Source organism: Hemibagrus wyckioides, linkage group LG18 (assembly GCF_019097595.1).
Source record: "Hemibagrus wyckioides isolate EC202008001 linkage group LG18, SWU_Hwy_1.0, whole genome shotgun sequence".
In the NCBI taxonomy this organism is placed as follows: domain Eukaryota; kingdom Metazoa; phylum Chordata; class Actinopteri; order Siluriformes; family Bagridae; genus Hemibagrus; species Hemibagrus wyckioides.
This window is the reverse complement of record NC_080727.1, coordinates 12,978,142-12,993,945: the sequence shown is the minus strand read 5'-3', so window position 1 is coordinate 12,993,945 and position 15,804 is coordinate 12,978,142. Positions and strand designations below refer to the sequence as shown.

Sequence of the window (15,804 nt, the reverse complement as noted above, 5' to 3'; positions counted from 1 at the left end):
TGGTGATGAGGAGGTTGTTTGCCTACACTATCCAGAATCTAGAGAACTTCAGCTGCATGTTGGACTTGACTATATTCAGTCACAGGTAAATGATCATGGTTACAATGGCAGATTCAGCCGATAATCAGCACGTCACATTAGGACTTTTCATACTAAGCTTAACCCAATACAGAGGAACATTTCGCACTTTTAACTGGGGTTAAGTACTGTGTGTTTTTTACCCTCTCTGGCACATCGTGGTGCCAAATGTGTACAGTGTGAAATGATGCAGTGTCAGGCTAGATGCTTAGCAACAGACGCAGAAATTGAACAGCTTGTACCTCATATCACGTGCTTTGTACAGTCACAGAAACCCTGCATGCTGTGTAAACAGTAGCTGTAGCTTTGGAGGGAAAAATGAACTGAAATAATGTTAAATGGTGACAGAAAAGGCATCAGCTGGAGCAAAGAGGATGAGTTTTAATCAGAAAAGTCTGTTCAGGACAAACTGGATGACCGTAAGTATTTAGGAAACTGATTTATCAATGGACGCCTGGTCAACTACATAACAAACAGGCCAAAAAGATTACAAAGCTGTGAAAGATAACAAGACCTGAATGACAGACCTGTCTATTTTTTTAACTGTATACCCAATTCTTAACGATTGGGCGAGTGTCCAGCCTAATTTTCTCAAAGTATGAGTCAAGCCTTTATTTAAACAGGTTGTGTGCTGTATTTATCCAATCATGGTTGTTGAAAGTGCATATATGCAAATAAGAACATTAACTCAGGGTTAAGGAATTGTACAGCGTGAAATGTCAAATTATGAAGAACCAGGATTGATTGTTACCCCTTGGTAAAGTATGAGCAGTATGAGTGAAACATGAAACATTACCCAGAATTCAGTTTGTCTGGGAGTAAGAATAAACCAAATATGAAAATCCCTACTATGTGTTTTGATACCGGCAAAGAAATCATTTACAGTGTGCAGTCTTTTCTGACCAAAACTCTCAAATCAATAACATCCAAAACTACAGCTGGCTTTATGCTCCTCAATACCATGTGATATAAATTCTGAAGTAATAACAGTCCCAAGATACAAAACACAACCTTTATTTGCAGCTGAAACAGCAATGCCACACAGCCTTTTAAATAACAGCAGTAATAAAGTAGAAAAGGAGCATATAAAAGTTATATTGATTTAGTTCAATTTAGACATTCTCCAATGTTGATGACTCTGATGTCGTTCCCTGAGCACCTCCAAGCCCCAGCCTCACATTCTGTCATAGACTCATGGCTGCCGTTGTTAACAGAGACACAAAGGTGAGCGGGTTCTTCTGGACAATCCTCTGGGTCTTTACAGCTACACTCTACACCTGAAACACACAGCATTCCGTTCAATCTCAGCCCTCTCTGTAGTGCAAGAGCTGCATTACTGATATAATTTTTTAGACAACAGAGCCATTGAATTTTCAACTCTGATCGGTCAGAAAGCAGCTGCATGTCACAGCTTATATTAACACTTCACTTAAACAGATGAAAAACCTGTGTGGAGATATTTAAGGAAGGAGTCTCCGGTGTCAGGGCTTTGTAGCATTCAGCGGTAAAGCTGTAGTTTTAAGTTTTCCAACACTAGTAAAAAAAATCTACTAGGACAGGTTTCTTACTAATATGAGTACTACTACTACTAAAATTTGTCTTTTTAAATTTGAGAAAGAGAAAAAGACTGGTGAGGGAATAACTGGTGTCCCAGTGCTAACAGGAATAAATGTGTCATGTGTGTTTCGTTCTTTAATAAATAAAGAATTATACATATTGCCAAATTATTGAGGCATAAGAGGAACAACATTGTTCAGAATGTGTTGTTATAGTAAAAATAATCAATTTCAGCATCAGGATAGTATCAGTAGTACAGCATAGTGCCAGCCTCTAAACCACCCACAGTGTTTGATTCTTAAAATAATAATCAGGAAGTCATACCAGTGCACTCCTCCCATGGCTTGCAGTCTTGACAGGATGTGAATTTGGTCTCTGGCCAATTACAGGCAGTGTCCTGGAGGAGAGAGAGTGTCCGGCCCAGACACTGCAGGGCACCGAGCTGACACACGCCCATTTGTTTCACCAGGCCGGGACGCACAGAGGCACACACTTGCAGAGAAGACCTGTGGAATGAGACAGGAGGAAATAACGGGCTTTTCTGTGCAAAAATATGTAAAATATGTCTACAAAAAATGCACATATTTAATAACAACAAAATATAATATACATGCAATGGATAAAGGTCCTTATTGAGGACCTGCTTCTCTTTGTGCAGGTAAACTCTGACAACCTCTTTATGTTTTATTTTTTGGAAGTGTATAGTTTCATCATACTATATGTTTCTTTACATACACCATACTGTATGTATTCTTTGATATACAACAAGTATATCAAAGACCACCAACAAGTAAAGTTGACTGAGCTTCAAAATAACTCTATTTTCTTCAAAATAACTCTATTTTACTCATTCAGTAATTCAAAAGACATCAAATAAGATAAGATAAGATAAGATAAGATAAGATAAGATAAGATAAGATAAGATAAGATAAGATAAGATAAGATAAGATAGTGATCCTGAAAGAAATTCTTTTGCCAGAGACTGCTTCAGATTACAAGAAAAATAAATATAAATGAAATATAAATGAAAAATAAAGGAAATATTCTATATACAAAATGTATTAAAAGTACAAAAAAGGTGCTAGAGAACTAAGAACATATTGCCCATAATATGATATTGCACGTGATATGGTATAGCACATGGTATGATAGTATGATATTGCACATGGTATTATATCTACATACAATGTAATTACTGTATTCTGGAATTTTGATCCAATTTTCAAATAAACATCTAAGTCAAAATGTGCATGTAAAACATAGGGTGGCTAAGACTTTTGCATACTTCTGTATATGACATGATACAGGAACCGAGCCCTCAGACCAGCTTACCCGCATTCATACGGTATCTTGCACACACACTGGGCCTGTCCAGGTTTCTCCCATGGCTTGCAGCTCAGGGACGACTCTAACTGGACCACTAAAAACACACAATCCATTTCAGTGGAGGAAAATGAGAGGGTGTTATTATTGCACAACTCCAACCATTACACTCCTGCACACTCCTGCCAAAAATGTGGATAAAAATGGCTGTTCCATTTAAAAAGCAGCTGTGCTCTAAGCTTGGCCAAAAGTGAAGGGAACATGGAGCACGGGACTTTCTTGGCTTTTGCAATGCCATTTTTTTAGGATGACAGGCCAAATTGTTGCACCAACCAAGAAATGTAAAACACTGTGTGTCTCAATATGTGTCTGTATGTGCTGGAATATCAGAAGATATAGTTAAAACTGGCAACCTAAGAACATTTTCAAACAGCTTTTGTTGCTAACTTGCCATAAACTAGTCCTAGTGAGTTTAGTGACCAGTGAGTCTTCGTTAGGTTCGGCATACTGTAGTCAACACTAGAAATTCAACACTAAGAAACATAGCTACAGGTGATTTGCGATCTATTGGCTAAGCAGATAAACTTGCAAATATTCTAGACTAAATCCTTTTTTATGTTTTGCAGCAATTTGTGAAAAAATATAACCCATTATTTCAAGATATTATATCATTATTTTGACTTAATATCATGCAATCCAAAGACAGTATGTCATTGCATTAACTTGATAAATCATTATTTCAAGACAGCATGTTGTTAGTTGAACTAATATCTTATTATCTCAAGATATTTTATTATTTGAACTTAATATCTTGTTAATCTGATACAATATAGTATGCCATATAAATCTAAAAAAATGCCTTTGGTGTTACTTATTAAGTCAAAATAGTGAGAAAGCAGTTTGATTAATTATTACATTATGTTTTTCATTATTTCAACTTAATACATAACAGCACATTATCTAGTATATAGTAATAATGAATCTTTTTCTGTATGCTGCTTTTAATGGAAGCCCTGAATCACAATTTGTGATAAAAAAAAATAATGAACTTCTGGCTTCTGATTCAGATTCAGTGCTTCTGTACAGTTTCAAAACTGGATTAAAATACGCTTTCACTGGTTTAGCCAGTGCAGGAAACCAGCTTAAAGTTTGTACCTGGGTTGCATTTAATATTGCTGGGTACTGGAGACCAGCTGAGACTTGCACGGCAGATTATCTCCTGCTGTCCCTCGAGCTGCATGCCACTGGGACATGACAAGGACACTGCCTCTCCTATCGAATACGTCTGCTTCGAGGGTGAGGCGATGACATGATTCAGGAGCGGTGGAGCATCACATGAAGTTCCTGGTATAGAGCACAACGGTTAAATGGAAGTTTTTAAGATTTTGAATAGAGCTGAAATATAGTACTATGCAAAAGTTTTAGGCAGGTGTGGAACAGCCAAGCTCTGCTAATAAGGTGAGGTTGTGGAAGACAGTTTCATGTCACAGTAGTAGTTCGACTGCATCAGCAAGGTCTCTCCCAGGCAAAGATTTGAAAGCAGACTAGAGTTTCAAGATGTGCTGTTCAAGCTGTTCTGAAGAAGCACAATGAAATGGTATGCTAAGGAAACTTAGATAAAAGACAAAGCAGATAAAAGACACATCATGCTTACGTCCCTTCAACATCAGAAGATGTCCAGCAGTGCCTTCAGCAAAGAACTGACAGAAACCAGTGGGACACTTCTATTTTTGAAAGCACTTTACAGCATTTTTTCATACCTACCTAAAACTTTTGCACAGTTCTGTATATCTTAAGCTAAGACCTTTTATGTTTATTATTAATACAGGAAACAAATCTAAGCATAATGTTGATGATAGAAACCGAGAAAATAAAAAATGATGGGGTGGTGTGATGACGTGGAGTTACTGTTACAAACCAAATACTGATATTTTCCAATAACATTATGTTTGTCAACAATTACATTTTATTCACTGATGTTGAATCTTTATATAGTCTTATATAGTATTTCTTTCCCCAGACTCTCCTTTTTCTTTCTTTTTAAGTTAACAAGACCACAGATTCAGCTTGTCACATTACCTAAAACTCACAAAGCCATATGTCCTGAAAACTTTCCAATTCAAATCAAATCAATTTTTTTTTATATATAAATTTATTTGTTAACCATAGACATTGTCTCGAAGTTTAAAATTGCATTAATATTGAGCTCTGAGCAAGACTGAGGCAACTGTGTCTAGGAAAACCTTCCTGAGACGGAGTGAGGAAGAAACCTTGAGAGGAACTAGACTCTGACTTACTCTTGCACGCTGTTTGTCCTCTCCTCCAGCTCAAGCTCTCCGTACATTCAGCAACAGGATCCCCAGCAAGATAATATCCATCAATGCAGGCATATTCAATCTTACTGCCAACTGCATAAACATCTTTAGGGCTCTAAATAGTGAGGGAGTAGATGAGTAAGGGGTGAGCCAGCCCTCCAGTTTGTTTATAGAAATGTTGTGTTGCTTCATGATAGTGGGAGAACCTCACCAAAACAAACCCATTTCGCAGAGGAGGTGGAAGCTTGCACGACTTTACCGGGGTCAGGGATGGATCAAAACAATGTGGCTCCAGAAATCTAAAATGTCAATTACGGTAATTAGGCTGAAGATGATGCAATATGATGTGTTTTACAATGAAATGTTTTTCAGTATCACACCTTAAGTGTTCAAGGTCCGGGTCCTCACAGGATTTGTGCTCGATGGAAGGGCCTACACAATGCTTGCCCCCATTTTTCGGTACAGGATTATTACATGTGCGAGTCCTTGATTTCTGACCTCGAGAACAAGTTCCCCATGCTGACCAGCAATTCCAACCACCGTGAACCACTCCTGTGGATGTTCAGAGAAAATAATCAATGACAGTATAGTGTGATGAAACTGAAGTTGAGTGTTTCTCTCCTATAATGTATAACTCCTATAGTAAGCAATTTTGCACCAATTACATTTTTTTTTATTGTTAAAGAACAAAACAACATATCGTGATTCTTATATATTAATTATAATTTTATAAATACAAATTTAAATTTGTTTTTCTTGAGACTACCATTAATCTTAAATAAACATCTCCCTGTAGAGGATTTATCTAACATTTAAACAATGTTATGTAATGTCCTTGTGAATGAGTTGCAGTTATGAATTAACGACCAGTGAAATTCAAGAACTCAAGACTGTGGAAAAATATCTGATTATGTGTAATATACTCAGCTGTACCTGGCTGTTCTCCAAGGACGTGACCGCTCTGGCAGGATGTGCCGCTGGTGTCGGGTTTGCACACACAGGTACACACTCCATCACTCAGCACAGGCCTGCCGTTGTTGTGGCATGGCCTGCAATGGCACGGGCTCTGTTCCTCAAGGTAGGCCTCCAGCGCCCTCTTCAGGTGTAGCTTCTTCAGCTGTGCACATGATACCTCCTTCACCAGCTCATAGATTGGCCTCAGCTGAGGATATTATGACAAAAATCTATAAATGTATTGTGTTGCGATTGTCTAGGCCTCTCAAAACAAAATATTGGCTATAGGCAAATGATATACTTACATATAAAATAAAGAAGAGAAAAAATTATATTATTATAGTTCAAGCCAATTGATATGATAGTATTCACAGATATTATTCATTAAAAACTTTCAGAAGCTTGCAGTTTCCTTCACTATGCCTTTAGGACTGCCTACAACCTCTTTCATATCCTCTGAACAGCTTTTTCTTTCTCTCAGGTGTACATTTTTTTGCCTCCCTGTAGCCCACTGCACATTCTTCATTTTTCTGATAGCAAAGAGGTTCATTGTATTACAGTGTTTTGCTTTTAATATTTGAATTTAAACCAAATGTTGATCGATTGTACAAGTACGGGAACAATTTCCTTTCTTTTGTTAAAAAACGTAAAGAAAGAAAGAAAGAAAGAAAGAAAGAAAGAAAGAAAGAAAGAAAGAAAGAAAGAAAGAAAGAAAGAAAGAAAGAAGACCACTTCACGATACTGTTCAACCCAGGTAACTATGCAGAAATGAATGAGTAGATTATTCATATAAAATACTAAGAACTACAAGTTTATTGCTCGTTAATTAAATATGTTAGTAGGAGTTCACTATTAGCCAAGCATTAATTGATTGAATATTAAGCAGTCATTACTGAGAGTTACATTTCTCCTGCAGAACTACTAGTTAACTACAGCTCTTTTATAATAACCAGTGATTAACTACTGATACAAGTGTTGAGGATGCAGAAGATAGGGATAGGTGGACAGAGATGATTCGCTGTGGTGACCCCTGAAGGGAAAAGCCGCAAGAAGAAGAAGAAGAAGAAGAAGAAGAGTGATTAACTACTGATTATTGATAGGAACAGATAACTACTTATTTGTTCCTGCTAAATTCCTGCATAGTTACCTACAAGGTGAAGAACAGTATGGTAAAGTATTACCGAAATTAGAAATAAAAAAATTTTATTCTTTAATTGTATGTTAGGAAATTAATTTGCTGATGTGTTTAGACATACCTTCGATTTGATGACCTGAGGGAAGTCCTTGACTGAGCCGGCCCATTTGGTGTACATGTCAAGGTTTCGCTCAGGGTTCTCCAGATCCAGCTGGCTTAAACCAGCCACATACGCACCATGACCTCCAATTATGTTGGTCTTCACTGGCATGGTCTGGCTGCTTTGCTCTGTGAAACAACATTTATAGGTTAAAATAAGCTGCACATTTCTTTGTGAGCTTGTGGAATGTACAGTACTGTATGAAAAGAAATAAAGTAACCATTGTAGCTCCTAAGTGACTGGACCAATTTCTCACACTTGGTCGTTCTCTTCTTTCGAAACAGACGTCTCTTGACACGTGTGACACACTTGTGAAAGTCAGTATCTGTTTGACCTGCATGTTAAAACAGGAAAAATATTAACTTCATTAGAATCAGTGGGACATATAAAGAATAAAACTACTGCTACTGTTACCACCCCAAAGCTGATTATTATCGTATAACAGCAGGTGAAAAGGCTTGAAAGGGCTTTATTCCTCTTCTCTGGCACTTATTTTCCAACTATTACAGTGTTATTAAAGAAAAGAAAAGCAACAAAAAAAAAACAGAAAGAAAAGAAAAGAAAAGAAAAGAAAAGAAACATTTTGCCTAATCAGATTTGAGAATTAAAAAGTGTTGAGATATAAATTCCTATAGGTTCTCTACAGAATCTAGCCCATAAATCACATATTAGTAAATCAGTTTTAATAAGACACGTTAAAGCTCCTGAGTCAATAATTACAGTACTGAGGGAGTTATATAACTTATGTATTACAAGTGTCTTATGAGAGTGAGCCAGTTCTGTAGAGTTTAAGGGCTTGAGTTGAACTGGAGGCATTTCATCCCCCTCCCCTCAAATCGAGAACAGCAGTAAAATAACACATACTCATTTCACTCATAAACTGTGAGTCAAACTCCAGCAGGACTTGATACTCTCCACCCAAAGAGCCCTCAGCCATGTAATGTGTTCCATAGAGTTGCAGGATTGAGCGGTAAGCTGCTGGATCGTATGTGTTGGGAAGAGAAGACAGAGCTCTCCAAAACTCCTCAGAGAGAGGGAGGTACTCTGGGATGTTATTCTGGAACTGAGCTACTTCCACCTCGTTCTTGATAATCAAGAGCTGGTAAACCTGGGGGAAGAACAACAGATTGTATGTCTTTGTAAATCATTAGCATTTAGTAGTGTATTTTTGAAGATCTAGATTATTTTAAAGTTGTGGATCCACAGTGAGACCAGCTGAATAGTTTCACAGCTGCCTAAAGTGAAAGCATGTGAATGTCATAGTAACATTTTGTGAAGCCTTGAGATTTTTGAAGCCCCGTAGATCAAGGGTTCCTCAATGGTTTTTAAATGGCTATTCTTAATGGTGCTAGATGGAACTTTTTGTCTTATTGTATATAGCTCTGAAAATGAATTGAAAAATGAACGGCAATTCCTTTCTTAAAGTGCATGTCTGAGCAGATCTATTTCACCTGCAGAGCTAGTTTGAGGCCCAGAAAAATATAAGCAGAACCCTGAATGGCACATCTGAAATCATTACAAACATTTTTTAATACAAACTGCACCTTTAAATGAAAAATTTCTTGTGTAATGTAGTATTGTCACCTATAGTAGGGGTTCTAAACCTTTTAGCTGTTCTGCTAGAGTGACAAAACAAAAAGCACTTTAATGTACTTGATGGAAACTTTTATTAAGAGTGAATATGAGCTGTAAACAATTAGCATTTTTTTCTTCTTCATTTTGCATCAGAATTATTGACTAAAGCTCAGGCCTGTTTCCTACAGCCTCTCACATTGATAAGTTCAGCTTTCGACCTGGTTGTGAATTTGTTGTAAAGACAACGAAGCATCTACACGTGTTGGTGTGTGTTGTCCCTCAACACGTTCACAGTGAAATTAAAGACCAGATGTGTGTTTATGATGGACAAACAAAAAGTCCTGTATAACCCAGATGAATACAGAAGATATGATCACAAAAATATCAAGACCTAAACAATGAACAATTAACAACACACAGGGATTTGCTTCAGCTATTCATTTCTACAGGCAGGCATGATGAAAATGTTCTAAATCATTACATTAATTAATAAAATCAACACATTTCACAAAGTGACCCAAGTCATATTGATAAAGTTGAATTATAGGAAAAGAAAGACAGAAATCATATCATATCATTGTCAGTTTAATAACCAAATCCTGAGTACGTTTAATAGGTTTGCATTACCTTGTCCTTCTTCAGTTCATTGTGGAAGGTTTTGTGATCATGGCCTCCTTGGATGTTATAGCGCTGCTCTATATGGTCTATGTAGGACCAGGCGCTGTTGTAGAACTCGTCACTAAAGTCATTGTCAACAGCCACCTGATAAAAATGTGAGGAAATTAGATTTTAATGAAGCAAACTTCTAAGACATGAATGTGTTTTTTAAAAAGTGGGCTAGTTATAGTGTAAACATTTCTCTATACTGATATCATTTTATCACAAATTAGTAAGTGCCCCAAATTAGTTTGGTAGGTCTTATGTAAGCTTATAAACACTTCATTTAAGTCAAAGGTTACTGATTTTACAACTGCTACAGGCAGCATAGCATTTTACAGGACAACAAACCTGACAAAAATTATACCTGACATAGTAGCCCTGTTGTTCTAAGATTATATCAACCCAACAAATGTCATGACAACAGCAAAATAAATCTGTCAGGTGACTAAACTTCATGTCAAAATTTACAGAAATGGTCCTTGTGAAAGGTGACACCTGCTGGATGAGACATTTAAAACGTTGCCATAATGAAGGCATGTCAGTTGTCATACAGGCTAATGTAATTAATGTATTAAAAATGCTTTCATTAAGCTTCATTAAGCTTAAGGAAATTTAAAGGGTGCAGGGTATTTTAATTTAAGCGTGAAAATATAGTGAGTGATATGTTTTCTGACATCTACTGAACTCTACTAGCTCATAAGTAACATAACATGTCAGCTTATATTTACAATTATGTTATAGTTTAAAAAGTTTCAATTATAAGGAGCTAATGTGACAATATCTGCATCTGTTTCTTGCTCCTGTGTTTGGATTTAAACCAATGTGGGTGTAGCCTAAACCAGACAGCTTTTTAAAGATTAAATATGAACACTACAACTATGCCTTTAGAAACACTGGAAACCATTCAGATGTTGAAATGTGAGCATGATCAGTGAATTCCTGCCACATGCTTATGTTCATAACTGACCCTTCACCCACATGAAAGTAAAAACCTCCCACTGATGACCTAGAAGTGTACACATTCCAAATATTTATCTTCATTCACACTCCTTATACATAGTGAAGTATGTTCTTCACACAAAGCTTGCTCACCTGAAAGCTGTATCTGAGAATACTTTGTGGGAGTCTGTAAAAGTCTCTGTGGTCCCCACTAAACACTTTCCTGCACTGGCCACCGAAGCTGAGCGTGTTAATAACACCAGCCTTCAGCTTTCCGGTCAACACATCAACCCTGTGAAAGACAGCAGCAAATACATGGTAGAAATATAAGTTTGCTTTAGGCTTTAAACAAATTCTTATCAAACACAACCTTTCACTCATATGTGATTAATATCGGCAAGAATTATAAACAAGAACACCTCCAAGTTTACTCAGGTAGACGGTTTTTGAGGTCATATCCTTGGAGTTTGGGGATTCTGTTTTTTTCTCAGTAAAGGAAAAGATACTGAATTCTTATTACGTTAATAGAATGTACTGTAGATACACTAGAGATCAGGTAAGTATTCCTGAAGTATTCCTTTAATAAGCAGTGTGTCCTACCCTTTTCCAGTGAGATCAGAATTGGGTGGAGCTTTGTGCAGGTTACACACGAGAGCGCTGGATTGTGTACAGCGCTGCTCATCTAAACCATCCTCCTGGCAGTCATGATCACCGTTACACACAAGAGTGGAGCTGATACACTGACCTACACACACACACACACTAATGTTTTTAAAGAACGTCTTATTTTCACAACTGGATCTGAGGTATGAGGTAGCTGACACATAAAAGAAAGTATGTATCACACAATAAATATCAACCTGTTTTTTCTATGTTCCTCACTATGTAATAAAATGCTGGAATGTTAGGAAGACTACTGTCCTAATACTAGAAACTAATTTTTCTTCAGTCAGAATTTATTTCACAGTTGTTTAGCAAAGTTTGGTATGATTCCACCCCTTAGGATCTGGCTCCTAATGTTTATAGTGGGAATTATACCAGAGAGTGATGTTAATAATAATAGATTTTCATTTTGACTCTTCTTATTACTTCTTGTCTTATTTAGATAACACTTCGTATCTTATTTTGTTTTGGCCAGACATTTCACTCATTTTACAAGACTTAGTACCCGAAGTGCAGCGGAAACGATCTCCACATCCAGCTTCCAGGGGACAGCTTTTATTAGGTACGCAAGCTCGTCTTTGTACGGCATCCCCTGTGCAAACATTCCCACCGAACTGAGGGAAAACTTGTGTAGAGCGAGTTCTAACCTAAGAGAAGACAAAAAAATAAAATAAAAAAAGAGTAAACTTTTTTTTTTTTATTGGTTTGATGCTCTTTTTTTAGCCATATTCACTTGATTCTGTGTACCTGTGTTTTGGTGCAGCCGTCACACTCCGACCAGTCTCCGTAACTGCCCCATATGCAGTTTACTGGCTGGTCACATCTGTCAGAGCAAACATGAAACTGACTCAAAACACTAGAGGAAACTCTTTGACAGAAATAACTGATGTATGCCTAAACAATTCTTTCTTAAACCAAATGTCAGTCAAGCTATTTTTGCTGATTAAAATCTGATTCTTTAGAATTCTTCAGAATTCTGTTGCAAGCAGGGTAATGTTAACCACTAGAGTAGCACTGTGCTTCAAGTGGCTTTGTAGAGTTGTTCAGTGTCTGAGACAGATCTCAAAATGTAGATGATCAGCAAAGATATTTTTAAATTTTGGTGTCTGACATTTGCCACTGACGCTACGAGACTAATATAGTTAACACTTAATGGAAGCTTACAGCTACCAGCTTGATACATAAACAATTGCATGATATAGTAGAATAAATGCATATTCAATTCTCATTACCTTGGTAAACATTCATCAAAACATTCATTGATAAGAACTGACTCATTTACCAGAAAGTGCTGATTTGTGTACCTGTAAGAGATGACTCGTTCACCTAGAAGACTGATTTACCTAAAAGAACTGACCCATTCCCTTAAAAGAGTTGACTCATTTACATAAAATAAGTAACGTATTTAACTAAAAGAGCTGGACGATTCACCAGAAGACCGGGAGCAATAAAGTGATTCAGCTTTAAGATGGAGCCATGACTGTTTCAATCCATGTGACATTGTTTTGTATTTTATAGATAACAGTGTGTCATACAAAGTCACTCTCTCTCACCGGACAACTTCACAAAGCCGTCTGAAGTAGAATGATAAACCGGTGCTTAATATTAGCACTAAAAGTTTACACAGCAAACATCGACTGATCAACTACATTTGCAAGGAAACAAATTTGGTTTTTGGACAAGTTAATCCTTTAAAGAGATGAGCATTTTCATTTTCACAGTTGCTTTTTTAACCTACCTGATATGTGACAGAGACATGAGCAGGATTAACAAGGAGGGTGAAGTCACACATAGCAGAGGTTTCTGGAAACACATACAGTGATGAAGCACACAAAGCCTTCTATTCTTTACATTATAAACCAGAAATGAATCAAATATACAATATAAGGCTTATTAAGGAAGGTGTTGGGGGTGGAAAAAGGACAGAGGCACATACTGTATTAAAATGTAGTGAGTCAAAATGAGAAAGAAAATGAGTCAAAAGAGCGCCACAATTAAATGTACTCGGGTATGTACAAGTGAAATACAAATTATTTTTTACAACTTATAACTTTTTCTAAAAAAAATATTGTCTCAAACTTTTAAATCCGTTTTGCAGAACTTGATTCATGTAAAAGGTTACAAAGAAATAAATGCATCTTTTTGAATGAATAAAAATAGTTTTGAATTGTCAGACCTGCTTTTTAGAAATCTGTTGTATTATAATATTTAGAGCATCGCAGTTTAAGTTCAGAGCTTATCTTCATGCTAGAGGCCTGAGTGACTCTGTTATCTGTCTAACTGTTACCAGTTATTGTGTCTAAAGCAGAACAAGGCCACACTCTTATAGTAGCTAATGCTGAGAGATTACTCAACCCAGTGATTCCCTGCACTTACTCAACCCAAAGATTTATCTTGAATGAAATAGAAAGAATTTGATCAGCTTTTTGTCATTAAAGCAACTTTCCAAAGTTAATTGGTTTTAGAATCCATTCATGCTGGAAATAAACTAAACACATGTTTTAAATAGTTAATAAATAAAAGAGAAAAAAAGAATATTATTATTATATTGTTACTGAATAGAAATTGAATAAATTTAAGGAGCAAAAGTGTTTTTTTTAATAGAATTGAGTAAAGCTATGTATAAAACATGATACGAATGTGAGCATTATGAAATGAGCAAAATAACGTACAACGGCTTTGCATGTTTGCCTTAATTAATATGACATAGCAGAAGCAGAGCTGAGTGCTCTGTCTTTCAATGGTAAACAAATATCAATAGAAGGCTTAATTTTTATCCTCAACATCAGATTATGATGTCTTAAAGAGGATTCATTTGGATTTTTATAATACAGGGTATATAACCAACAGAAAAACAAACTGGATTTTGTGTACATTTGGGCTGCGTGTGTGTGTGTGTGTACAGTTAATAAGGAAATTTGTGTAAGAACCGGTCCTAAATCTCCTGCAATGATGAACTCCTCTGTCACAAAAGCTCCAGCTTTAATTCTGACTGTTACAAAGAGTCCTTCCATAAATGTTAAATTAACATCTCCTTAAAGAAAACGTCACCGTATCAACATTTATATATTTCTATGCATTAAATAGCGATACATTATCATAATCTGTGTATTTTTAGGCTTAGATTACGTGTGTAATATCTCTGTGCATGAGACATTACTATGGAAACGATAATCATATGAAAATGAATTGAAATAGTTTTGAATTGTCGGAGCTGCTTTTATAGAAATCTGCATTATTTTATCCAGTGTAGTTTGAGTTCAGTGCTTACCTTCATGCTAGAGGCCTGAGTGGCTCTGTTATCTGTCTAACTGTTACCAGTTATCTGTCTTAAGCAGAACAAGGCCACACTAATATAGTAGCTAATGCTGAGAGATTACTCAACCCAGTGATTCCCTGCACTTACTCAACCTAAAGGGTTATGTTTTTCTACACAAACTCTTTTTATGTTCTTGTTTTTTTTATGGTTCTGGATTGACACCAGCATATTTTCACAATCTGACCCCTAAGCAAACTGAACTATAATTTCCAGAACATTTGTTGAACTTAGCAGCATGTGATGAAGAATGTGACGAAATAGTTTTTTTTTATTCCCCTAAACCATTTAGGACTGCCAGATCCATGAGCTACAGAGACTTGTGCAATAATTGTTTTTGTTGGATGGAAAGACGCAAAATGCAGATAGGGTCAGAAGTCTAAATCTGGTGAACTGAACACTGAACTCCAGTGCATGAAAAAAAGATCACTTTAAAAAAATATCATTTAAAAATATCTTTACATAAATAGAACATGTCAGGCCTGTTTATGCAGAAGTATGACAGAAATCCTTTTTTTATTTTGTAGCTGAATGTTCAGGCTGCTAGAGCAAACCACTGACAAAAGATAAAAAAAGACAATAAACATACAAAGATAAAAATCCCAGGTAAGTGTAACTATTTATATCTTTTTAATAAATTTTGTCTTTCTCTTGCAAGCCTAATACTAATGGCCTTCAAGCAAGAGCCTGAAATATCCTCCAGTTAGTATGATTTATTTTAGGATTCTTGTGGTGAACCTTTTTGGCAAGCTTTCTAAAAATATCTTAAGGATCCTTTTTGTATCTGATTAGAACTCGTTATCTGTTCATTATGAATGTATGCCTATTCAGTTATTATCTCCGTTTTAACTGCCTGCTTTATTTTATTCTAAATTTAGATGCTAGTTCCCAAACTATAAACATACACAGTCCCCTACAAAACTATTGGAATAGCAAGGCCAAATCATTTACAGCTAGATGTATTAAACAACATAAAACTTTTTTGTAACAAACCATTCAATTCAAGTCAACAAATTTGGCTGCATGATCCCTTTTTTGCAATAACTACATCAAGCTTTTGACTCACTGACATAATCAAACAGAGCGGTAGTTGCTCAAGTGGTTAAGGCTCTGGGTTGTTGATCAGAAG

At 36.3% G+C, this 15,804-nt stretch overlaps 1 protein-coding gene across 4 annotated transcripts; it reads right to left on the bottom strand.

Annotated features, from left to right (window-relative positions):
- Window positions 1-1,076: 1,076 nt before the first annotated feature.
- On the bottom strand, window positions 1,077-14,750 carry c7b (complement component 7b). Of its 4 annotated transcripts, none has more exons than XM_058415338.1 (18): window positions 14,631-14,750; window positions 13,098-13,162; window positions 12,107-12,182; window positions 11,865-12,006; window positions 11,297-11,441; window positions 10,850-10,988; window positions 9,725-9,859; window positions 8,387-8,630; window positions 7,743-7,856; window positions 7,484-7,650; window positions 6,207-6,435; window positions 5,654-5,825; window positions 5,485-5,572; window positions 5,256-5,388; window positions 4,114-4,302; window positions 2,968-3,055; window positions 1,960-2,141; window positions 1,077-1,355 (listed from the first exon to the last, which is right to left on the bottom strand). In XM_058415338.1, the coding sequence occupies exons 1-18, from the start codon at window positions 14,634-14,636 to the stop codon at window positions 1,186-1,188; spliced, it is 2,484 nt and encodes an 827-aa protein (XP_058271321.1). In that variant the 5' UTR covers window positions 14,637-14,750; the 3' UTR covers window positions 1,077-1,185. The 4 variants fall into 4 exon arrangements, with proteins under 4 accessions (XP_058271321.1, XP_058271322.1, XP_058271324.1 ...); XM_058415339.1 differs by lacking the exon at window positions 14,631-14,750 and adding an exon at window positions 13,602-13,746 and having other exon boundaries at window positions 13,098-13,164; XM_058415341.1 differs by lacking the exon at window positions 14,631-14,750 and adding an exon at window positions 13,536-13,556.
- Between the last annotated feature and the right edge of the window lie 1,054 nt (window positions 14,751-15,804).